Raw genomic sequence first — 25,250 nt, forward strand, 5'->3', positions numbered from 1 at the left:
AGAGCAGGATCCTTTTTTTGCCCTTAAAATTAAAAAGCCAAGCTATGGCTCAAATGCCCTTTCAATTAAGAAGGTTCATTTCCGTTTTACTGGCTGCAATAGACTTCAGTCTTAAATGAAACAAAGCGATCTCTGCTCCAGAGCTTTCTACAACTTTATGACATACATAAAGTATTCTGGTGACTGCCCGATTTATTCTCTAACTGGTCCTAAGAGGTCCTATCTCTCCTTATTTATTCATTTTACTTGTACATATCTATTCTATTTATTTTATTTTGTTAGTATGTTTGGTTTTGTTCTCTGTCTCCCCCTTTTAGACTGTGAGCCCACTGTTGGGTAGGGACTGTCTCTAGATGTTGCCAACTTGTACTTCCCAAGCGCTTAGTACAGTGCTCTGCACACAGTAAGCGCTCAATAAATACGATTGATTGATTGATTGATTAACTGAAAATAAGCTAGTACTCATTTTCTTTAAGGTTTTTTTTTCTTTTTTTAACCTTAGAAAGTAAGCTCCAGCTCACTGTATGGACTCATTCCTTATATTAACCCAGTGAGAATGCTGGTTGGTTTTACATGGGCATCTTTAGTTTCCGATTGATCAACAGTCATTCTGTTCTACCTCCTTAGAAATAGTAATGGCATTTATTAATCACTTAAAGTGAAGGATATTACTGATTTAGACACTCCCGGGGCCCACAGGGGTCTCGCAATATAGAGGAGGTAAAGAGGACAGGCACAGTGAGAAAGAACAGGACATATTCAACAAAAACAATAGTAAAAAGAGCTTCTGGTTGAGAAGGAGTTTGACCTAGTAGATAGTTCCTGGGTTTGGCAGTCAGAAGGACCCAGGTTCTAATCCTGACTCAGCCACTTGTCTGCTGTGAGACCTTGGTAAGTCACTTCACTTTTCTATGCCTCAGTTACCTCATCTGTAAAATGGGGATTAAGACTGTGAGCCCTATGCGGGACAGAGACTCTAACCTGATTAATTTGTATCTATTCTGGCGCTTAGTACAGTGCGTGTGGGTGGCAAGAGTCAGAGAGGAGGAAAAGATGATGGCAAGGTTATGAGCTATTGAGGTGGGAGGTTATCTTTGTAATAAATGATCTGGCAGTGTCTCGCAGAAGGAAGTTTCCAGCAGTGACCTTGAGTGATATCTTGCGAGCCTAGTCACCATTCATTCATTCATTCATTCATCATTCATTCATTCACCCATTCAATCGTATTGATTGAGTGCTTACTGTGTGCAGAACACTGTACTAAGCGCTTGGGAAGTACAATTAAGCAACAGAGAGAATCCCTGTCCACAATGGGCTCACAGTCTATAAAGGAGGGTTGGGGTGGCAACAGAGTCATTCATTCATCCATCCATCCATCTATCCATTCATTCATTCATTCAATCATATTTATTGAGCGCTTACTGTGTGCAGAGCACTGTATGAAGTGCTTGGGAGAGTATGATATAACAGTAAACAGACATTCCCTGCCCACGACGAGTTTACAGTCTAGTCTCCTCCAGGCATCTGGTCCACCCTCCTCTTTACGAAAAGGACTTCCCGAGCGAAGAGATTTCAAATATTCAAGGACATCATGACCTGAATACCAAATAAATGCAAGTGAGTAGGTCTTCTTTTCCGCTCTCCAAAATTCTGCTCACTTTGGGATATCCACAGGGAAGCAACATGGCCTAGTGGCAAGAGCCTGGATTTAGGAGTCAGAGGATGTGGATTCTAATCCCGGCTCAGCAGCTTGTCTGCTGTGTGACATTGGGTGAGTCACTTAACTTCTCAGGGTCTCAGTTACCTCATCTGTAAAATGGGGATGAATAATAATGATGGTATTTGTTAAGCGCTTACTACGTGCCAAGCACCGTTCTAAGCGCTGGGGGGGATACAAGCTGATCAGGTTGTCCCACGGGGGGCTCACAGTCTTCATCCCCATTTTACAGAGGAGGTAACTGAGGCCCAGAGAAGTGAAGTGACTTGCCCAAAGTCACACAGCTGACAAGTGGCAGAGCTGGGATTTGAACCCATAACCACCGACTCCCAACCTGTGCTCTTTTCACTGAGCCCTGCTGATGAAGAACTGTGAGCCCCTTGGGGAACAACCTAATGACCTTGCATCGAGAAGCAGCGTGGCTCAGTGGAATGAGCCCGGGCTTTGGAGTCAGAGGTCCTGGGTTCAAATCCCAACTCCGCCACTTGCCAGCTGGGTGACCTTGGGCAAATCACTTCTCTGGGACTCAGTTCCCTCATCCGGAAAACGGGGATCAATCAATCAATCGTATTTATTGAGCGCTTACTGTGTGCAGAGCACTGGACTAAGCGCTTGGGAAGTCCAAGTTGGCAACATATAGAGACAGTCCCTACCCAACAGTGGGCTCACAGTCTAAAAGGGGGAGACAGAGAACAAAACCAAACATACTAACAAAATAAAATAAATAGAATAGATATGTACAAGTAAAATAAATAAATAAATAAATAGAGTAATAAATACATACAAACATATATCCATATATACAGGTGCTGTGGGGAAGGGAAGGAGGTAAGATGGGGGGATGGAGAGGGGGACGAGGGAGAGAGGAAGGAAGGGGCTCAGTTTTAAGATTGTGAGCCCCACCTGGGAAAACCTGATTACCTTGTAACTCCCCCAGCGCTTAGAAGAATAATAATAATAATAATAGCATTTATTAAGCGCTTACTATGGGCAAAGCACAATTCTAAGTGCTGAGGAGGTTACAAGGTAATCAGGTTGTCCCACAGGGGGCTCACAGTCTTCATCCCCATTTTACAGATGAGGGAACTGAGGCCCAGAGAAGTGAAGCGACTTGCCCAAAGTCACCCAGCTGGCTATTGGCAGAGCCGGGATTTGAACCCATGACCTCTGACTCCAAAGCCGGGGCTCTTTCCACTCCTCCACTCCTCCAATGGGATGACGCCCCATCCGTGAGGCCACGCCCCCATCACCTGATCACGCCCCTTACTAGGACCACTCCCGGAAGCCTGGCCACGCCCCCAAACCACTGACCACGCCCCCGGGCGCGCCCTCCAATAGGGTCGCGCCTAACGTGGCCACACCCCCAGCCCCACGGCCACGCCCCCGTCACCTGACCACGCCCACTACCAGGAACAGACCCGAAAAATGGCCACGCCCCTCACCAGAACATGGCCACGCCTCCAAACCCCTGGCCACGCCCCCTCCGTGTCCGCGCCCTCCAATAGGATCACGCCCCCATCCTTGAAGCCACGCCCCATCACCTGACCACGCCCCTGTCTTGGAGCACGCCGGAGCATGGCCACGGCCCCGACTCCATGGCCACGCCCCCTACTGGGGGCTCGCCCTCAAACAGAGCCACACCCACCTACGCAGCCACGCCCCCCTAAAGACCACGCCCGGAACGTGGCCACGCCCCTCCGGGGCCACCTCCACCAATGAGGTCACGCTCCCTTGAGGCCCCGCCCCCGTCACCTGACCACGCCCCTTACTGGGAGCACGCCAGGAGCATGGCCGCTCCCCCAGTCAATCAATCAATCAATCGTATTTATTGAGCACTTACTGTGTGCAAAGCACTGTACTAAGCGCTTGGGAAGTACAAGTTGGCAACAAATGGAGACAGTCCCTACCCAACAGTGGGCTCACAGTCTAAAAGGGGGAGACAGAGAATAAAATCAATCAATCAATCAATCCTATTTATTGAGCACCTACTGTGTGCAGAGCACTGTACTAAGCGCTTGGGAAGTACAAACTGGCAACATCTAGAGACAGTCCCTACCCAACAGTGGGATCACAGTCTAAAACGGGGAGACAGAGAACAAAACCAAACATACTAACAAAATAAAATAAATAGGATAGATATGTACAAGTTAAATAAATGAATAGAGTAATAAATATGTACAAACATATATCCATATATACAGGTGCTGTGGGGAAGGGAAGGAGGTAAGATGGGGGGACGGAGAGGGGGACGAGGGGGAGAGGAAGGAAGGGGCTCAGTGTGGGAAGGCCTCCTGGAGGAGGTGAGCTCTCAGTAGGGTCTTGAAGGGAGGAAGAGAGCGAGCTCTCAAACAGGGCCACACCCACCCACGCAGCCCTGCCCCTCCCTAGGATCACGCCCGGAACGTGGCCACGTGGCCCTACTGAAACAGCGTTGCTCAGTGGAAAGAGCCCGGGCTTTGGAGTCAGAGGTCATGGGTTCAAATCCCATCTCTGCCAATTGTCAGCTGGGTGACTTTGGGCAAGTCACTTAACTTCTCTGGGCCTCAGTGACCTCATCTGTAAAACGGGGATTAAGACTGTGAGCCCCCCGTGGGACAACCTGATCACCTTGTAACCTCCCCAGCGCTTAGAACAGTGCTTTGCACATAGTAAGTGGTTAATAAATGCCATTATTATTATCATTATTATTCATCATTATCAATCGTATTTATTGAGTGCTTACTATGTGCAGAGCACTGTACTAAGCGCTTGGGAAGTTACAAATTGGCAACATCTAGAGACAGTCCCTACCCAACAGCGGGCTCCCAGTCTAAAAGGGGGGAGACAGAGAACGAAACCAAACATACTAACAAAATAAAATAAATAGAATAGATATCATCATCATCATCATCAATCGTATTTATTGAGCGCTTACTATGTGCAGAGCACTGGACTAAGCGCTTGGGAAGTACAAATTGGCAACATCTAGAGACAGTCCCTACCCAACAGCGGGCTCCCAGTCTAAAAGGGGGGAGACAGAGAACGAAACCAAACATACTAACAAAATAAAATAAATAGAATAGATATCATCATCATCATCATCAATCGTATTTATTGAGCGCTTACTATGTGCAGAGCACTGGACTAAGCGCTTGGGAAGTACAAGTTGGCCACATATAAAGACAGTCCCTACCCAACAGTGGGCTCCCAGTCTAAAAGGGGGGAGACAGAGAACAAAACCAAACATACTAACGAAATAAAATAAATAGGATAGATAGCCTCATCATCATCATCAATCGTATTTATTGAGCGCTTACTATGTGCAGAGCACTGGACTAAGCGCTTGGGAAGTACAAATTGGCAACATATAGAGAGATATATATACAACATATACATATATGGCAACATATATACAGAGAAGCAGTGTGGCTCAGTGGAAAAAGCACGGGCTTTGGAGTCAGAGGTCATGGGTTCAAATCCCGACTCCACCACTTGTCAACTGTGTGACTTTGGGCAAGTCACTTAACTTCTCTGGGCCTCAGTTCCCTCATCTGTAAAATGGGGATGAAGACTGTGAGCCCCACGTGGGACAACCTGATCACCTTGTAAATTCCCCAGCGCTTAGAACAGTGCTCTGCACGTAGTAAGCGCTTAATAAATGCAATTATTATTATTATTATTATTATATAGAGACAGTCCCTACCCAACAGCGGGCTCACAGTCTAAAAGGGGGGAGACAGAGAACAAAACCAAACATACTAACAAAATAAAATAAATAGAATAGATATGTAATACAGATATATTATTGCTGAGGGCTCGCCCTCAAGGAGGGCCCCGCCCCATCCACGCGGCCACGCCCCTGTCTAGGGCCACGCCCAGAACACGGCCACGCCCCTCGGGGGGTCGCGTCCTCCAATGGGGTCACGCCCCACCCTTGAGGCCCCGCCCCATCGCCTGACCACGCCCCTCACGACGGGCGCGCGCGGAACGAAGCCCCGCCCCCTTCCATCGCCACGCCCCCTCGGGGTGGGCCCGGCGTGGACCTCCCTCCCTCCTCCTACGCGGCGCGTGCGCGCGCGCGCCCCCGCCCGGGCCCGCCTCCTTCCCACGCGTGCGCGCGCGCGCGTTCCCGGGCCCCGCCTCCTTCCCGCGTGCGCGCGCGCGCCCCCTCCCGGGCCCGCCTCCTTCCCGCGCGTGCGCGCGTGCGCGCTCCCGGGCCCCGCCTCCTTCCCGCGTGCACGCGCGCGCGCGCCCCCGGGCGCTGTAGAGCGTGCGGCGCAGACGGACGGACGGACATCGGGAGCAGCGGGTCCGGCCCGGAGGGGAGCATGCCCCGCTCCACCTTCCTCCTCTTCCTCCTCTTCCTCCTCCTCCTCGGCCCAGGTGGGTCCCCCCTCCGGGAGACATTCATTCATTTATTCATTCATTCATGCATGCATTCATTCCGTCGTATTTATTGAGCCCACTGTTGGGTAGGGGTTTTATTTTATTTTATTTTGTGAGTGTGTTTGGTTTTGTTCTCTGTCTCCCTCTTCTAGACTGTGAGCCCACTGTTGGGTAGGGACTGTCTCTAGATGTTGCCAATTTGTGCTCTGCACATAGTAAGCGCTCAATAAATACGATTGATTGATTGATTGATTGATTGACCGTCTATAGGCAGCCAACTTATACTTCCCAAGCGCTTAGTCCACTGCCTTGCACACTGTAAGCGCTCAATAAATACGATTGAATGAATGAATTCATTCAGTCGTATTTATTGAGCCCACTGTTGGATAGGGACCGTCCCTGTATGTTGCCAACTTGTACTTCCCAAGCGCTTAGTCCAGTGCTTTGCACACAGTAAGCGCTCTATTGAATGAATTCATTCAATCGTATTTATTGAGCCCACTGTTGGGTAGGGACCGTCCCATTATGTTGCCAACTTGTACTTCCCAAGCGCTCAGTTCAGTGCTTTGCACACAGTAAGCGCTCAATTGAATGAATTCATTCAGTCGTACTTATTGAGCCCACTGTTGGGTAGGGACCATCCCTGTATGTTGCCAACTTGTACTTCCCAAGCGCTTAGTACAGTGCTCTGCACACAGTAAGAGCTCAATAAATACGATTGAATGAATGAATGAATTGAGCCCTACTCAATTCAAGGCCCTATTGAAAGCTCACCTCCTCCAGGAGGCCTTCCCACACTGAGCCCCCTCCTCCCCCTCACCATCTCCCCCGCGTTACCTCCTTCCCCTCCCCACAGCACCTCTATATATGTATATATGTTTGTACGTATTTATTACAGTATTTTATTCGTGCATATTCATTCTATTTTATTTTGTTAATATGTTTGGTTTTGTTGTCTGTCTCCCCCTTCTAGACTGTGAGCCCGCTGTTGGGTAGGGACCGTCTCTATGTTGCCAACTTGGACTTCCCAAGCGCTTAGTACAGTGCTCTGCACACAGTAAGCTCTCAATAAATACGATTGAATGAATGAATGAATGAATGAATTGAGCGCTTACTGTGTGCAGAACACTGTACTAAGCGCTTGGGAAGTACAAGTTGGAAACATATAGAGATGAGAAATCAGGCGCCGGACGGGCATGGGTGCCCGGATCCGTCCCACCCGCCCCAGCGCCTACAACAGGGCATAATAATAATAATAATAATAATATTTATTAAGCGCTTACCGTGTGAAAAGCACTGTTCTAAGTGCTGGGGAGGTTACAAGGTGATCAGGTTGCCCCACGGGGGACTCACAGTGTTCATCCCTATTTGACAGATGAGGTCACTCAGGCCCAGAGAACTTAAGTGGCTTGCCCAGTGTCACACAGCTGACAACTGGCGGAGCCGGGATTTGAACCCATGACCTCTGACTCCAAAGCCCGGGCTCTTTCCATGGAGCCACGCTGCTTAGTACATAGTAAGCGCTTCACCCATGCCATCATCATCATCATCTTCTAGACTGTGAGGCCGCTGTTGGGTAGGGACCGTCTCTATATGTTGCCAACTTGTACTTCCCAAACGCTTAGTACAGTGCTTTGCACCCAGTAAGCGCTCAATAAATACGATTGAATGAATGAAGAGTAAGGCAAGCAGCGTGGTTGGTTCAGTGGGAAGAGCCCGGGCTTGGGAGTCAGAGGTCGTGGGGTCTCATCCCGGCACCGCCACTTGTCAGCTGTGTCACTTCCCTGTGCCTCAGTTCCCTCCTCTGGAAAATGGGGATGAAGACTGTGAGCCCCACGTGGGACAACCTGATCACCTTGTAACCTCCCCAGCGCTTAGAACCATGATTGGCACATAGTAAGCCCTTAACAAATACCATTATCATTATTATAATTCTTTGGGCCTCATTGACCTCATCTGGAAAATGGGGATTAAGACAGTGAGCCCCTCGTGGGCCAACCTGATCACCTTGTAACCCCCTCAGCGCTTAGAACAGTGCTCTGCACATAGTAAGTGCTTAATAAATGCCATTATTATTATTCTCTGGGCCTCAGTGACCTTTGTAAATGAGGACTGATGATGATGATGGTATTTGTTAAGCGCTTACTATGTGCAAAGCACTGTTTTAAGCACTGGGGAGGTTGCAAGGTGATCAGGTTGTCCCACGGGGGGCTCACAGTCTTAATCCCCATTTTACAGTTGAGGGAACTGAGGCCCAGAGAATTATAATAATGATAATGGCGTTTGTTAAGCGCTTACTATGTGCAAAGCGCTGTTCTAAGCGCTGGGGAGGTTGCAAGGTGATCAGGTTGTCCCACCGGGGGCTTACAGTCTTAATCTTAGTGCCTCAGTTACCTCAGCTGTAAAATGGGGATTAAAGCTGTGAGCCCCCCGTGGGACAACCTGATCACCTTGTAACCCCCCAGCGCTTAGAACAGTGCTTTGCACGTAGTAAGCGCCTAATAAATGCCCTCATTATTATTATTATCTCCCCGGGCGGGTCGGGGTGGAGGAGGAGGGGGCCTGGGTCCCTATTGTCCGGCCGAGCCGGCCCCGCCGCACGTGGTTTCATTTCTCCCGCTCCCCCGGCCGGGGGTGCCGATAATAACTATAATATTAGTAATAATAATACTAATAGTGATGATGGTTAACAAGAATAATAATGATTATGGTGTTTGTCAAGCGCTTACTCTGGGCCAAGTACTTTTCTAAGCGCTGGGGTGATGATGGTATTTGTTAAGTATTTGTATATATGTTTGTACATATTTATTACTCTATTTTACTTGTACATATCTATTTATTTTATTTTGTTAGTATGTTTGGTTTTGTTCTCTGTCTCCCCCTTTTAGACTGTGAGCCCACTGTTGGGTAGGGACTGTCTCCATATGTTGCCAACTTGTACTTCCCAAGCGCTTAGTACAGTGCTCTGCACACTGTAAGCGCTCAGTAAATACGATTGATTAAGCGGTTATTATGTGCTAATAATAACCGCTGTTTTAAGCGCCGGGGTGATAATGATGTGCAGTGCTCTGTACCAAGCTCATTAAATACGATTGAATGAATGATGGGTATTTCTTAAGCGCTTACTCTGTCCTAAGAACTGTTCCAAGCGCTGGGGTGGTGATCATGATGGTATTGGTTAAGCGCTTATTATGTGCCAAGCGCTGTTCTTAGCGCTGGGGTAATAATAATAATGGTGATGGTATTTAGTAAGTGCTTACACTGTGCCAAGTACTGTTCTAAACGCTGGGGTGATGATGATGATGGCATTTAAGCGCTTATTATGTGCCAAGCACTGTTGTACACGCTGGGGTAATCATAATGATGGTATTTGTTAATAATAATAATAATAATGGCATTTATTAAGCGCTTAGTATATGCAAAGCACTGTTCTAAGCGCTGGGGTGGTTACAAGGTGACCAGGTTGTCCCCCGGGGCGCTCACATTCTTCATCCCCACTGTACAGACGAGGTAACTGAGGCCCAGAGAAGTCAAGTGACTTGCCCAAAGTCACACAGCTGACAAGTGGCGGAGCCGGGATTTGAACCCATGACCTCCGACTCCAAAACCCGGGCTCTTTTCCACTGAGCCACGCTATTTCTCAGTTTGTTTCTCTGCTTCTTCTTTAAGTGCTTACTACGTGCCAAGCACTGTTCCAAGCGTTGGGGTGATGATGATGATGGTGTTTGTTAAGAGCTTATTCTGTGCCAAGCACTGTTATAAACTCTGAGGTAATGATGATGATGATGGTATTTGTTAAGCGCTTACTATGTGGCCAAGCACTGTTCCAACCGCTGGAGTAGGGATGATGATGATGGTATTTGATAAGCGCTTACTTTGTACCAAGCAGTGTTTTAAGCGCTGGGGTAATGATGGTGATGATGATGGTATTTGTTAAGCGCTTACTATGTGCCAAGCACTTGGAGATACAAAGTTATCAGGTTGTTGATTAGTGGATTAGTAATGATGGTATTTGTTAAACGCTTACTATGTGGAAAGCACTATTCTAAGCGCTGGGGGGGATACAAGGTGATCAGGTTGTCCCACGGGGGGCTCACAATCTTAATCCCCATTTTACAGATGAGGGAACTGAGGCTCAGAGAAGTTAAGTGACTTGCCCAAGGTCACACAGCAGACATGTGGCCGAGCCGGGATTCGAACCCATGACCTCTGACTCCAAAGCCCATGCTCTCTCCACTGACCCCTGGATTAGTTGATTAGTTGATAAGTGGATTAGAACCCACGACCTCCGGCTCCCATGCCCGGGCTCTTTCCACTAAGCCACGCTGCTTCTCTGTATTGATGGTGTTTGTTAAGCGCTTACTCTGTACCAAGCACTGTTCTAAGCGCTATGGAATCAATCAGTCGTATTTATTGAGCGCTTACTGTGTGCAGAGCACTGTACTAAGCGCTTGGGAAGTACAAGAAGGCAACATATAGAGACGGTCCCTACCCAACAGTGGGCTCACAGTCTAAAAGATAGAGAAGATACAAGGTGATCAGGTTGTTCCCCGTCGGGCTCGCAGTCTTCATCTCCATTTGACAGATGAGTGAACTGAGGCACAGAGGAGTGAACTGAGGCACAGAGAAGTGAAGTGACTTGTCCAAAGTCACACAGCTGACAAGTGGCAGAGGCGGAATTAGAACCCACGACCTCTGATTCCCAGGCCCGGGCTGTTTCCACTAAGCCACGCTGCTTCTCTGTAATGATGACAGTTGTTAAGTGCTTACTATGTGCCAAGCACTGTTCTAAGCGCTGGAAAAGAGGGATCACCCCCTTAGGATTCGTTCCTTCCTCCAGCAGGTCGTCTTCATTCATTCGGTCGTATTTGCTGAGCGCCTATTCTGTGCAGAGCAATGTGCTAAGCACTTGGGAGAGGACGGTAGTCTTTTAGACTGTGAGCCCACTGTTGGGTAGGGACTGTCTCTATATGTTGCCAACTTGTACTTCCCAAGCGCTTAGTACAGTGCTCTGCACACAGTAAGCGCTCATTAAATACGATTGATTGATTGATTGATTGACGGTACAGTCATAAAGAGTGACAGTCTCTGCCCACAACGAGCTCAGAGGGTAGACTGAGAGGCGCAGCCACTTTATGCACCTGGCCAACCCGATTTGCTTCCATCTAACCCAACGTTTAGTACAGTGCCTGACACTTTGTAAGCGCTTAAAAACCACCACTATTATTATTGCTATTATTATTTAGATTAAAGGCTGTTCCCCCCTCTGGTCTGTAAACTCACTGTGGGCAGGGAACATGTCTGCCAACTCTGTTCTGTTGACCTCTCCCAAGCGTTTAGTACAGTGCTCTGCACGCACAAAGTGCTCAATAAATGCGATTGGGTGCTGGACTGACCGGTTGTTCAGAGCTCGGGCAGGGGGATGCAAGCTCGTTGTGGGCAGGGAATGTGTCTGTTTATTGTTTTAATGGACTCTCCTAAGCGCTCAGTACAGTGCTCTGCACGCCGTAAGTGCTCAGTAAATACGACTGGGTGATGGACTGTTTGCTAAAAGCTCGGGCTGGGAGACTTAAGGTCGTTGTGGGCAGGGCATGTGTCTGTTTATTGCTGTATTGGACTCTCCCAAGCACTCAATACAATCAATCGTATTTATTGAGCGCTTACTGTGTGCAGAGCACTGTACTAAGCGCTTGGGAAGTACAAGTTGGCAACATATAGAGACAGGGCTCCACACACCGTAACCGTGTAATCAGTACATGCGATTGAATGAGTGAATGACTCTCAGCCAGCCCTGACTCTATTGTCATCTCCCAAGCGTCCACTACAGTGCCCTGCCCACAGAAAGACCTCAGTAAATACCATTAGGGACCTATTGATCATCATCATCAATCGTATTTATTGAGCGCTTACTGTGGTCAGACCACTGTATTGATTTTGGGGAGGAAGATTTCGATCGGTTTTAATAATAATGACGACATTTGTTAAGCGCTTACTATGTGCCAAGCACTGTTCTAAGCGCCGGGGGATTCAAGGTAATGAAATTGTCCCACACGGGGCTTACAGTCTTAGTCCCCATTTTGCAGATGAGGTAACCGAGGCACAGAGCAGTGAAGTGACTTGCCCAAAGTCACACAGCTAGGTGATGGAGGCAGGATTAGAACTCATGACCCGGGCCCTTTCCACTGAGCCACGCTGCTTCTCTAGTTAGTAAGGGTTGACCAGCCCCCGACAAAACTTCTTTGCGGATTTGGGAGCGGGCTGGAGTTGGCAGGGGGAAGAGTGATGCTTCTAAATTCAATTTTTTACAGCGCTGAAACTTGGCCTAAGGGTGAGACTTCATTCATTCCCTGCCTTAAAAGCCAAAATCTCCGAAGGAGAGAGGGAGGAGAAGGGGGGAAAAAAAACCTCTCCTTTTTTTTTTTTGGAAGTTGCAAATGCCCGACTTTCATTTTTCCGGGGAAGCAATCAGATTGCTGTTAGCATTAGAAAGGGATCAAAGTCAGATGTGTGATCGGAAACACAATAGGAGCCTTCCGGAGTCATCTGCATAGCGCGGGGTTACTGAGGGCTCTTTTAAGGATGCTGGTGGAATAAATTAAGGGAGTCAGAGATCCTGAGCATGGGATGGGGAATTACATTTGGGGTATCTGGAGACCTGAACTGATGAGAAACTAAGAAATCAATGGAGAGGAATTTGGGCCCCAATTATGAGCTGCTCCTGCATTGGGAAGAGGAGAGCGATCTATAAGTGTCGCGTCGGAGGGGCAGAGAAGAAAACAGATTAAAAAATTTTAAAAAAGGGACCTCAATCAATACCCAGGAATTGGGATGTGGTTGAGCAGAATGATGGAGGCCCCAGGATTTTAAGCATTCATTTGTTTCTGGCAGTACTTTGCACATAGTAAGCGCATAATACATGCCATCATTATTATAATTTTCCTCCAATTTTGAAATAAAGCGTGTATTGGTTGATTACTCCTATTCCTGTTGGACAGTAGGTACCAGTTCGTGATGCATTTCTGAAACAGTTGGCAGTAGGGAAAAATTGAAATAAAGCTTTGCCAGTCCTCATTCCCACTGGGTACTGGGCAGCAAGAGTTAGCAACTTTGGGGAGTGCATTGTTGGTTCTCTAAATACTTACGCCAAACTTCCGAAATGACTCACATCGATCTAGTCTTGAAGGAAGAGCCAGAGTTGCCCTAAAAGAACAAATATTAAAATCTCAACGTGTAATTTGTCACAAAAGATAAATGTTCTTCACAAAGGAATAGATGCGAAGGGTTCAAAAACACTTCAAGGGGCAGGGAAATAAACTTCCTTGTTCACAAAGTCAGGGTTTTGCTAATGATTTCTTGTAAAATTAGACTTTTACGACTTACCCTGTTCAAGATCTTTTTGACAAGCTAGTAAAAGTAACAAACAGCTTGTGCTCAGGGGTTTTCCTGATGATGCTAAAACACTTCCAACAGAGACTTCAGATTAGAGTTACCTGGGGTAGAAGAAATGTAAATGAATGAGCTCAGGCTAATCCATTATGTAATACTTGTTTTTTTTGTATCGTTATTAGGAAAAGTTATCTGCTTAAGACTAATTTTTCTTAAGATATGCCTGGAGGTGGGGAAAAAGTAGAACTTCATGTTTTACTTATCCACAGTTCATTACATTTCTGTGCCATTCTTTACAAGCTCATATTCACAAATGACGGACTTTTAATCAGTGATTTCATACTTATACCTCTGGCAAACTTTTTTTGTTTGTTTCCCTTTCAGGAGTGTGGAGCTTTAGTGAACTGTTCTTTGTTAAAGAGCCACAGGATATAACTGTCACAAGAAAGGACCCGGTGATTTTCGACTGCCAGGCACATGGAGACGTCCCCATTACAATCACGTGGCTGAAAAATGGAGCAAAAGTTTCAGAAAATAAACGGATCCACGCTTTATCTAATGGCTCTTTGTACATCAGTGAGGTGGAAGGAAAACGGGGAGAACCATCTGATGAAGGATTTTACCAGTGTTTGGCTCTGAACAAATATGGGGCAATTTTGAGTCAAAAAGCTCATCTTACATTAGCAAGTAAGTAACTTATTGCAGATGTGCATGACTTGATCAGCATTGTATTGTGTTGGGCATGCTTGACAGTTCAACCCTCAAAATAATTTTTTGTTCTAGAGGAAAAAGTATATATTAAACCCTTTACATAGAGGAAAGAGTATATATTAAACCCTTTACATAATATTTAAGTTTTATTCTGTGGTGGTTAGAATTATAGTTGAGAAAAGATGTAAATTTAAGATTGATCCTTGTCAATGTTGATCCTCTGATGTGTTGGCATCTTTATAGTGCCCCAAATGGTTTTAAGAATATTTTGGTGAAATTGAAAAGTTTGGCTAACTTGATTAAACATTGTTTAAAATCTCATGCCCCTTGAAAACACTTAGAAGATGACTGTTCATAAATAAAATGGAGCATCCCCATTGTATTTTTGGTTGTCTGGGGGTATCCCTGAGTATTAAATCCTTGTGCCTTACCTGTATTCTCCTTTCTTTGGAATAGGGGACATTGTTTAATGTAGATTCTTAGTAATAGGCATCCTTGGTCAGCAAAACTAGTGGAATCCTTGAAATATTCCTAGTCTCTTCTAGGTGGGAAGGAGCCATTGGAAAACCTGGGTTTTCCTCAATTGCCATTTGGTCATTATTATACATTATAACAGTTGATCCCTACACCATTTGGGTACTAACATAACAGCTGAAGCACTTAAAAAAGATCAGTTGTACACTCTAAGACTCACAAGTTGGGCAGCTTCCATGCTTCTGTTTGCTTAATGGTGAGTTTTGTGCTGTATTCTGAAGTTCAACTAATTTGGGATTTGTTAGGTCACTATGAAGAAGAAAGTGTGAGACCTGGACTCTCTCTCACCACCTGGGCAGAGATTGGAAGAAGATAATGCTTAAGAGTAGCACCTTGATTACTTCTGGGCACCAAATTCCAGGTCCGAGCAAAGTGGTCATGGAAATAAGTACGGGGAGATAAAAGTGTTTTTTTAAAAACTTTTAGTTGGTAGGTTAGTACCCAAATGCTTAAAGGGTCACATGTTATAATGACTAATAATAGCCAAATGTAAAATGTGGAGAACCTGGGTTATCTTGCTCAAAGCTCTGCACATGGTAAGCACTCACTAAATTGGATTGACTGATTAAAGCTTTGGCAGTTGGGGCCTTGACTTCATTTCTGGAATATCCTCAATGAGTGACCACCCCACTTAGCCTCCTAGAAAGGAGCAGATGCTGCATTGCTAGCTCTTTAACCCCTAATAATAATAAGTGCTACTTGTTAAGCATTTAGTATGTGTCAGGCAGTGTAGTAAGCACTGGGGTAGATACAAGCTAATCAGGTTGGACACAGTCCCTTTCCCACATGGGGCTCACAGTCTTAATCCCCATTTTACAGATGAGATAACTGAGGCAGGGAGAAGTAAAGTGACGTGCCCATGGGCACGTGGGTGGAGCCTGAATAAAGAACTCAGGTTCTTCTGATTCCCAGGCCCATGCTCTATCCATTAGGCCATGCTGCTTCCCTATATACCCTTCCCTGAATGGCCGATAGCTTTCTTTGGAATAGGTTTAGGAACCTAGACTGCAAATTTAATTTCAGTATAAATGTTATAGTTTTTAGGTTCTACCACCTTCATTTGTACTCTTTCAGTGCACTGTAGCAATTTCTTGAATAATCGTCTGGGTGAGGTCTAGGGAAGTCTTTTGTGTGTTGAGAGTCAGGAGCTGCTAATTCAGACTTGGACTGACCATAACATAAATTGCCGTTCAGCTGAGAGGAACCAAGAGTTTTGTAGGTTTTTAGGAAAAGAGACAAATGGATTAGAATTGGGACTGCCCAGATTTAAATTGCTCAGACTATTTTGCACCACTTTTTCCACTTTAACTGCTTAGACATCCACATACTGGCTGGAGCATAGTGTTATAATACAACTAAATATGGTATTGGTTAAGCACTTCTATGTGCCAAGCATTGTTTAAGCGCTGGGATAGATACAAGGCAATCAGGTCCCACATGGGACTCAGTCTAAGGAGAAGGGAGAACAGGTATTGAATCCCCATTTTGCAAATGAGCAAACTGAGGGACAGAGAAGTGAAGTAATTTGCCCAAGGTCACAAAGACAACTATTAAAGCTGAGATCAGAACCCAGGTCCTCTGATTCCTGGGACCAGGCTCTTTCCCCTGGCTCATACTGCTTCTCTACCAGTACATTCTTAATTTTGGTCCCAAAGAAGTCTGGGGGACTCTAATCACATCCTTCCTCTCGTTCCTCCCTCTTGTACTTTCCAAGCGCTTAGTACAGTGCTCTGCACACAGTAAGCGCTCAATAAATACGATTGAGTGAATGAATGGTGCTTAGTGGCTGGAATAAGAGATAGTAATCCAGAATCCTTTTCTATTTCCTACTAGGTGGCCAAACCTGGTGTTGCTAGGGGAGTAGGCAAATCTGTTGCCAACTTGTACTTCCCAAGCGCTAGTACAGTGCTCTGCACACAGTAAGCGCTCAATAAATACAATTGATTGATTGATCTGGCACTGGGTTTGAGTGGCCATTCACTGGAGATAGGACTGTAATCTCATTGTGGGCAGGGATATTTACTCTCCCAAGGGCTTAGTATAGTGCTCTGCATGCAATAAGTGCTCAAGATAGATTGGGGAGGTCATGAGTCTCCTGGCCCCCCTCTGTGACTGAGGGGAAGGGGCGGTTATGCAATTTTGGAATGATCCTCTGATATCCTGATTTTCAACAGAAATGATTTAGTAAGTCTATTTGTAATGTCCCCATTTTTCTTTGGTATTAAAAAAAAGCCCTCCACATAATTAAATAAGATGAAAGGCTTTTTTTTTGAGGCCTGACTAGCCAGGTGGCATTGTTTTTACCCAACAAATACTTTGAGATATTTCGATGAAAGTTATGTCATTATACTGGACCAAAGCACAAACTTTTAATCATTTTATTAGGGCCAGTTGTACCCAAGTAATAAATCTGAAAAACAACTGTCGTTTGAACTCTTAGTCCAACCCTTTTAGCATGAACATTTGGATCACATTTGAAACATGGGCCAAACTGAATTATTCAACAGATTCATCCAGGACTAGAAATCAGAATAATCCAGAAGTCGATGTAATCTATTATGTAAAAAGATTATTGACCCAGCAAAGATTCTGTGGGGTTGTCACCATTTTTGAATTTACCTCAGTGGTGTCCCGATTTCATTAGTCGGTTGTAGTGTCAGTTGCTGTAAAATCAAATAACTTTATGTTGTCGTCAGGGTGAAGAAGAAGCTATCCAAATTAAATGGTGGAGAGAATAGGCATTAAATGGGCATTCTTTCCATGAAAGAAGCCAATGCTTGTCTTAGTCACCGGTAGCAGCAGGGTGCAAGTATGTTCTTTTTCTTTGGCTGGTCAAAGCTTTCACCAGCAAGCTTATCTTTCCCTTCAGAAGCGAAATGCTTCGGGATGCTTTAGGAAACCTAAAACTTTAATCTGCCCGGGAGTTTAAGGTTTTGAAGGCCCAAGGAGATGGGGTCGTGGTTTCTAAACTTAGGAACTAGATGCTGAAGGTTGCACTCTAGGCAAAAATTCCATTATTCATGTGCAAATTAAGAATTCACAGGGTTAAAAGGTTAGAAACCGGCCAGGATGAGGTTTACCCTTGTGATAAAGAGCAGATAACCCTCATTCATTGGCCAAAGCTTTCATGTAGCTCTTCAGCAAAGTTAGTGATTGCCATGAATTGTTCTTGAGGAATGCAGAAATTCAAATGGGAGCAGGCCTTTCCTTAAGTGTCACTATGGAGCCTTATCTCGTGAGCACATCAGACAGAGCAGGGCAGCTCGGACCGGGTTCGTTCCTCCCCAAAGACCCTCAGGCTTTGCTTTCCTGTTGTGCAGCCGTGCACAAAAGAATTCAGCTACCTTAGCTTTGCCCAGGGACCCCCCCTTTTAGGGGAAACTGTAGGGTTAGAGTAACATTTGGACCAAATTCAAGAAAAAAACCTTTCTCCGATTGGTATTTTCTTGTAACGAGAGCAGAAAAAAAGAGGAAAAATCCCGTCCTTCCTTCCACCGCAAGTGTTCTTTGGGAGGCCCCAAGTGAAGGTAAAATGCCCAGAATCTAGGATTTTTAATGGTTATAAATTTAGGCCGCTACTTACGTTGCATTGATCACGGCCTAAATGTTCAGTAGTACTAAAGCAGCACTGTGTGAATTCTTTCAGGTTTTCTGAGAACTAAAAATAATGAATCAAGCGCTTAGTACAGTGCTTTGCAAACAGTAAGCCACTCAATAAATACGGCTGAATGAATGAAGCTTTTTTTTTCTTTTTAAAGTTAGGTGAACAAGTTTGAGTCAAGATACAAGTTGCATAGGAGCGCTGATGTAGCATTCCCTCATCTTGCAACAAAGCTAGAGTGATAGACAAGGTTAGGAAAGGAGAGAGGAGGAAGAGCGTGTTCTGTAATTGGCAAAAATGGGAATGAGAGGGATTGGCTAGGAAGCTGATTGAGTGCACAGGAAAGGTGGATGCTGAGGTCTTGTGATGGAAGGAGGGGAAGACTTACAGCCGGCCTGAACATTCCTGATATTTATTCATTCATTCAATCGTATTTACTGAGCACTTACTGTGTGCAGAGCACTGTACTAAGCGCTTGGGAAGTACAAAGTTGACAACATATAGAGACGGTCCCTATCCAACAGTGGGCTCACAGTCTAGAAGGGGGAGACAGAGAACAAAACATATTAACAAAATAAATAGAATAAATATGTACAAATAAAATAGAGTAATAGGAGGTAGTAGTATTTTTCCAGTGGATGGAAAAAAAATACATTTAAGGAAGTGTTTTAGGCCAGCTTGTAGTTTTATGCTTTGTCTTTCTGCTCCTCTTGCCTCTTCTTTGTATTGTTCTTCCTGAATACGCTGCACCAGGAGAGCATTCAGTCAATACTTACTACCAGTATTAGAGGACGGCATTCATTCAGTCGTATTTATTGAGTGCTTGCTTTGTGCAGAGCACTGTACTAAGCGCTTGGGAAGTACAAGTCGGCAACATATAGAGACGGTCCCTACCCAACAACGGGCTCATTTGGTGGCAATGAAATTACAGGCTCTTGTGACTTAATAGAAAGAGTGCAGGCCTGAGAGTCAGAGGATCTGGGTTCTAATTCTGGCCCTGGCACTTGCCTGCTGTGTAACCTTGGGCAAACCACTTCACTTCTCTGTGTCTCAGTTTCTTCATCTGTAGCATGGGGATGAAATACCTCTTCCCCCACCCACTTAGACTGTGAGCCCCATGTGGGACAGGGATTGGGTCCAACCCAATGGCACAGTAGGTGCTCAGTAAATACAATTGATTGTTGGCCTTGTATCCACCTCAGTGCTTACTTAGTACAGTGCATGGTAAATAGTAAGCGCTTAACAAATCAGTCAGTCAGTGGGATTTATTGAGCACTTACTAGTCATTCATTGTCAGTCAGTCATATTTATTGAGTGCTTACTGTGTGCAGAGCACTGTACTAAGCGCTTGGGAAGTACAAGTTGGCAACATATAGAGACAGTCCCTACCCAACAACGGGCTCACAGTCTAGAAGGGGACTATGTGCAGAGCACTGTACTAAGCACTTAGGAGAATACAATGTAACCATTAGTGACACATTCCATAACGAGTTTACGGTTTTTAAATTTACAATGGCAAAAGGCATCATTTTCGTAATAATGGGTCAATAAGTTATTTAAATAATCACGGGGTAATACATCACAAGTTTTTAAGGTACACATAGCTCTTTTGGCTTATTGTGCTCCTTGTGTGGAGGAAACGTGCCCATTGTGCTTTGCCAAACATTTAGCATAGTGCTTTGCCCTCAATTGGTACCCAGTAAATAGCTTTGCACATAGTAAGCGCTTAATAAATGCCATCATTATTACATTCCAGTAAATTTCTCTAGACTGAAAGCTCCTTGTGGGCAGGGAATGTGTCTACCAACTCTGATATAGTATACTCTCCCAAGCATTTGGTACAGTGCTCTGCCCACAGTAAGCCCTCAATAAGTATCAGTTGATCATTTGAAAAATGTTGATCATGATTCTTCTAATTACCTAATTATACCCAGGTAGAAAGGTAGGTCCTTGGGTGGGTATGAGAGACGTTTAGGGGTTTGCTGCCAACTTGGTTAACATACTGCTGAAGTGCAGTAAATCAGTCACTCAGTGGTATTTATTGAGCTCATGCTGTGTGCAGAACATTGTACTAAGCAAGTAAATGCTCTTTCCAAAGTGTTGGATATAGTACTGGGAAGTAGACTTCGGCACGGTGGTTCCACTTTAGAGTGCTGTTATTCTCTAAATTTCAGTTTCAGGCATGTGAGTCTTTTTTGTGTGGTTTATCTTAAAGCATATTTTTGATCGACTTAAAAATGGAGCCTGCTGTTTAAATTAATTGTAGTAAGGAGTAGCATCATTTACTGAGTGCTTGGGAAATGCAGAATTAAGAAATGATGCATTATTATTATTATTCTCATCATCCCTTGTCTAAATAAATTTACACTCTGACCGGAGATTGATAAAAATATTCAAAACTAGAGTGTTCCAGCTTAACTGAGTACACAGCTGCACATGAATGCCAAGGAGGGTGTAATTAAGTTCATCAGTAATAGAGTTGGCTCTAGGCCTGCTATGCTGAGGGGTAAATGGTGTTTCTAGGTAAGATCTGAAAAGATGTGGAAAGTCTACTCTGACTGACCTAAATTGGATATACAAGTAAACCACTCGAGGATGGTAAATATTTACACTGAGTAGCTTTCCAAGATAGCACCATGGCAATAGGGCAAGATTCTGGGATGATCCCAACTGAGACATTTATTGGCTTGTAGATGCCGGGAAATATGCCCAAGGGGAAAATGACTTGCCTGGACTGGCACAAGAAACAGAGTGGTCTAATGGAAAGAGTCCAGGTTTGGCAGTCAGGAGGTCTGGGTTCAAATTCTGACTCTTCTCCTTGCTGGCTATATGATCTTGGGCAAATCACCCAACTTTTCTATGCCTCAGTTTCTTAGTCTTTAAAATGGGATTTAGATGCCTTTTCTCCCTCTCCCATAGTTGAGTACCATGTGGGACAGGAACTATATCAATCTGTTCATCTTATATATACCTCAACACTTAGGACATTCTTGGCACATAGTAGGCACTTAATATCACTATCATTATTACAATTATTAGTCACAGACAAGAACAGGTTACAAACCACTAGCATTATAATCAATTCCTTCATACAGATTGTCAACCTTGAAATCCGAAGTATTCCTGACAGTACTCCAACTCCCCATCCCCTCCGCCTTACCTCCTTCTTCTCCCCACAGCACCTGTATACATGTATTTATTACTCTATTTATTTATTTTATTTGTACATATTTATTCTATTTATTTTATTTTGTTAATGTTTTGTTTTGTTCTCTGTCTCCCCCTTCTAGACTGTGAGCCCACTGTTGGGTAGGGACCGTCTCTATATGTTGCCAGCTTGTACTTCCCAAGCGCTTAGTACAGTGCTTTGCACACAGTAAGCACTTAATAAATACGATTGAATGAATGAATGAAAAAGAAGACCCGTTAAATGAATTGTGTGAGGTCCAGGCGTTAGTGGAAGATCAGCTCACTAATTTGTTGTCAACTACACTGAAAAAAGACTTAATTGTAGAAAAATAACGCTTTGTGTTCTGAGGAATTATTTAGAGGCTGCTGTAAACTTGGTGTACTAGCAAGCGTTTTTTTCTGTATCTAGTGTTTTTAGCTTAAACGAAATATTGAATAGCTTATTTTACAGAGATGATGGCTTTTTACTTGAAAATTTAAACTCTGGGTCTTCAGGTAAATGAAATAGCAAACAAAGGTTTTAAGCACTTTAGTGCAAAACTTGTCTTACTGACAATTCGCCAGAAGCAAATAACATTTCAGCTCCTGAGAGCTGGGAAAATTTTTCCTCCTGCAATTGGTGGGTGATATATTGGCTCTCACCTGTAGAATCTATTCTGTCATTCTGCATTTCAAAGGTGCTTTTTTGTTTTGTTTTGTTTTTTCTTAGCAGTGCTCACTAAAGGAGAGAATGGTCCTGTCCTTTAAGGCATATATGCTGGTGTTATTTATTTATTTATGTTCTTTGAACAGCTTCATGGAGGAATTGCTGAGAGGGCATTTGTGATGGCCCCCTTTTGTCAGGCAGCCCTAATTATTCTAAAGAAAAGAGTCTCACTCCCTGCAGTTGTTTGCTCAGAGATTTGTTGTCACGTCTTCAGAATTTAACAGCTGGGTCTATTGAAGGGATGCAGAACAATTTAAAAGAGTAGCAAAAGTCAATCTTTGAAATAAGGTTTTAAGTTAGGGTTTTGCCAAAGAAATAAGATAACAGATTTTTTTTTTCTTCTAGTTTTTGAAATAGGGAAACTTTTCATCTTTGCCCTCTCCCCTCCAAATTTCTGGAGCGGATCTTTTGTTTCTGTTTGGCATTGTGTTTATGTTCCAACAGTAAACCCAGCTGTTAAATTGGGATTGATTACTTCCAGGCTTTATAACTAGTAATCACCACCTATGTGAAAAAGTAATCAACAACTTCTGACATTTTGTTGCTCTGAAAACTCACGTGAAAAAAGGGTGGCTTCCAGTATGACGATGTAGGAAACTTACAAACCGTGTGCAAAATTAAGCGTTTAATTGCCCTATTAAGACTGTTTAATACTTATTGAGAACTGGTAGCATCTTGGTGGTTGTACAAAATCTAGAGGCTATCCTAGCAGAAAACTATGGTTTCTCTTTTAATCACAGTTGACACATTGTTTAAATTTTGATAAATGGATGAGGAGATGTGATTGAAATTGCTGCAGGAGATGGGAAAAATATTTATTCAGAATTATTAACTCAGTCATCTGTAGTTCTAAAGCCAAATGAAGCTCTGTCTGGGATGTGCCTTGTCCCCTAGACTATGAAGAATGAAAGATTCAGCCCAACAAAGGTATCGAACAGTAATCCACGAAATACTTCCCTGTCTTTTTACATTCTTCTTCTACTTCCAGTTCTCAGGAACCACTTTTGGTGAGCCTTTAAAGGCCCAAATATTATTCCTGCAGCAGAAGGAATGAATTTAAAATGTTTGTGTTTCAGTTTCTGGAGGGCTTATCCGTTCCTCGTGTTTGTACTTTTACTGCCAGAGCATTTGTAGTGGCAAGATTAATGAAGTGACATCTGGATCATTTAATCATTGTGCAGGGCCCTGGCCAAAAACTTGTATTCTTCCGTGGCTTTCTCCTCAGGTCCTGCTAAAAGGGGGATTTGGGAACATCGGCGGAACAGACACGTTGAAGAATTTAATGCAGAATATAGTTCAGCTCCTAAAAGTATTCAAGATATCACTTGGATCTCCTTGAATCAGACAGACCCAGGCGTTTTACAACTAGGAATATGTTGTCGTTAGCTCTCAAGGTTTAGATGCTGGGATTATCCATATGCTGAAGTAACATAAAAATATGCTATAATACAGATTGAACATTTCTCTTTGTGGCAAGTCCCCCAGAGCATAAATGATAAGAAGGTCATTTTAAAAAGCCAGATCTATTTGAAGTGCAGGGTGTTTTTTTCTTTTAATGGGCTCCTTTTTACTGTTTTTTGACTTTTTGTTTGTTGAACCAGGCAATTTTAGGACAAAAACGTAAGGTGATTTTATAAATTAATTTGGTAACTGAAGGAATTAAAAACCCTTCATATTAAGCTACAATATGAGCTTCTAGCTATTTTTGTTATTACTTGAGCACTTGTCTTGAGTATTGTCAGCTATTGACTAGATAACCTCATTTTATTTTGATAGAGAAAAGAGGTAAGATTCCATTTCAGTACTTACGAGATTTTACACTCAGTTATTCACACTGCACAGGCTGTGAAGGTGTTTTGTTTTTAATGAAAAGATGCTCATTTTAAATATTATTAAGGTGTCAAGTATAAATAACAAAGCCTTATCGACTAATTATTTGTACAATTCACTTGGAGGTGACAAGCTTTTGCCATACATTTGATATCTATGACTGATGTCCATAAAGTACAGATCAGTGAAAACTTTATTGATCCAGAGATCATGCTCCCATAAAATTCAGTTATACAGTTTGCCAAGTTGTCCGAACTTGCCTCCAATAATACCATAACTTTGATAAATTACAATCATATGTAAAAATTATGGGAACAATAGACATAGTAAGGGATATGTGACAATGAAATGCTAGAGAGACGCTAAGGCAGAATGAAGTAATATACTATACTCCAGAGTTCAGTCGTGATGTAAAATGAACACCACCATAAATACTGCTCTTAATGTCAGAGGATCTAAGTGTAGATTCCAGTACTTAATTTTGTATGTCATTCTTATTTACAGATGAAACAGTAAGTGCAATTCTGTTTGTTAAAAACAGAGAAAGTTAGTTATCCAGGTACAAAGATTTTAATTACAACACTATGTTTCACTTCATTTTTTTTTATTACTCCATTCTTACAAATGTCCTTAAAATACCACTGAATGGGTCTTGCTTTGACTTGGACCATTCAACAGATTTCCATTGTATTTGTATGGATGTATTACCAGAGAAAATGTGATCTCATTGTTTGAATGTAGTCAGTGGTGGAAGATCTACAGGGATACAAATTATTTGTATTCTAATGCTGTATTTTTGAAGAGAAATGTATTTCCCGAGGTTAGAAAATGTTGCATGTGTTAAGACCGTATTTTTTTTGTGTGTAGTTCAGCATTGGGGGAGAGAAACAGAGCTAGGGAAGCTGCCCATAGTGTGTGTTTTAAGATAAGTAGGTACTTAAAAGTGAAATTTATGCTGGTAATGCCCTTGACTCTTACTCTTCTAAGGGCAGTTTACAATGCTTATAATTTTGAGTCAGTGGAGTACATCAAAAAGAGGGAATAATGTTTTCCCATTTACTATGGGAGAGGTTTTTTAGGTAGTAGTGATGAAAGTATATGAGGTAAACGCTAACCAGCTGGATTTATAGATATCACGGACCAGTTGCTTAATCCAGAACAACTGCCTCTATAGGAGTGTTTTATGCCTGAAGTTGATTGGAGCAGCCGAG

The 25,250-nt window shown here is 43.7% G+C and overlaps 1 protein-coding gene across 1 annotated transcript in view; it reads left to right on the top strand.

Moving 5' to 3' along the window:
• The first annotated feature begins 3,432 nt into the window (after positions 1-3,432).
• PRTG (protogenin) overlaps positions 3,433-25,250 on the top strand; it is a 128,305-nt gene continuing 106,487 nt past the window's right edge. The window contains exons 1-3 of the mRNA XM_038750693.1: positions 3,433-3,519; positions 13,448-13,577; positions 13,853-14,155. Coding sequence (XP_038606621.1) covers positions 3,433-3,519; positions 13,448-13,577; positions 13,853-14,155 — 520 coding nt within the window. The remainder of the gene's footprint in view (positions 3,520-13,447; positions 13,578-13,852; positions 14,156-25,250) is intronic.

The sequence above is a fragment of the Tachyglossus aculeatus genome, chromosome 8, assembly GCF_015852505.1.
Source record: "Tachyglossus aculeatus isolate mTacAcu1 chromosome 8, mTacAcu1.pri, whole genome shotgun sequence".
In the NCBI taxonomy this organism is placed as follows: Eukaryota; Metazoa; Chordata; class Mammalia; order Monotremata; family Tachyglossidae; genus Tachyglossus; species Tachyglossus aculeatus.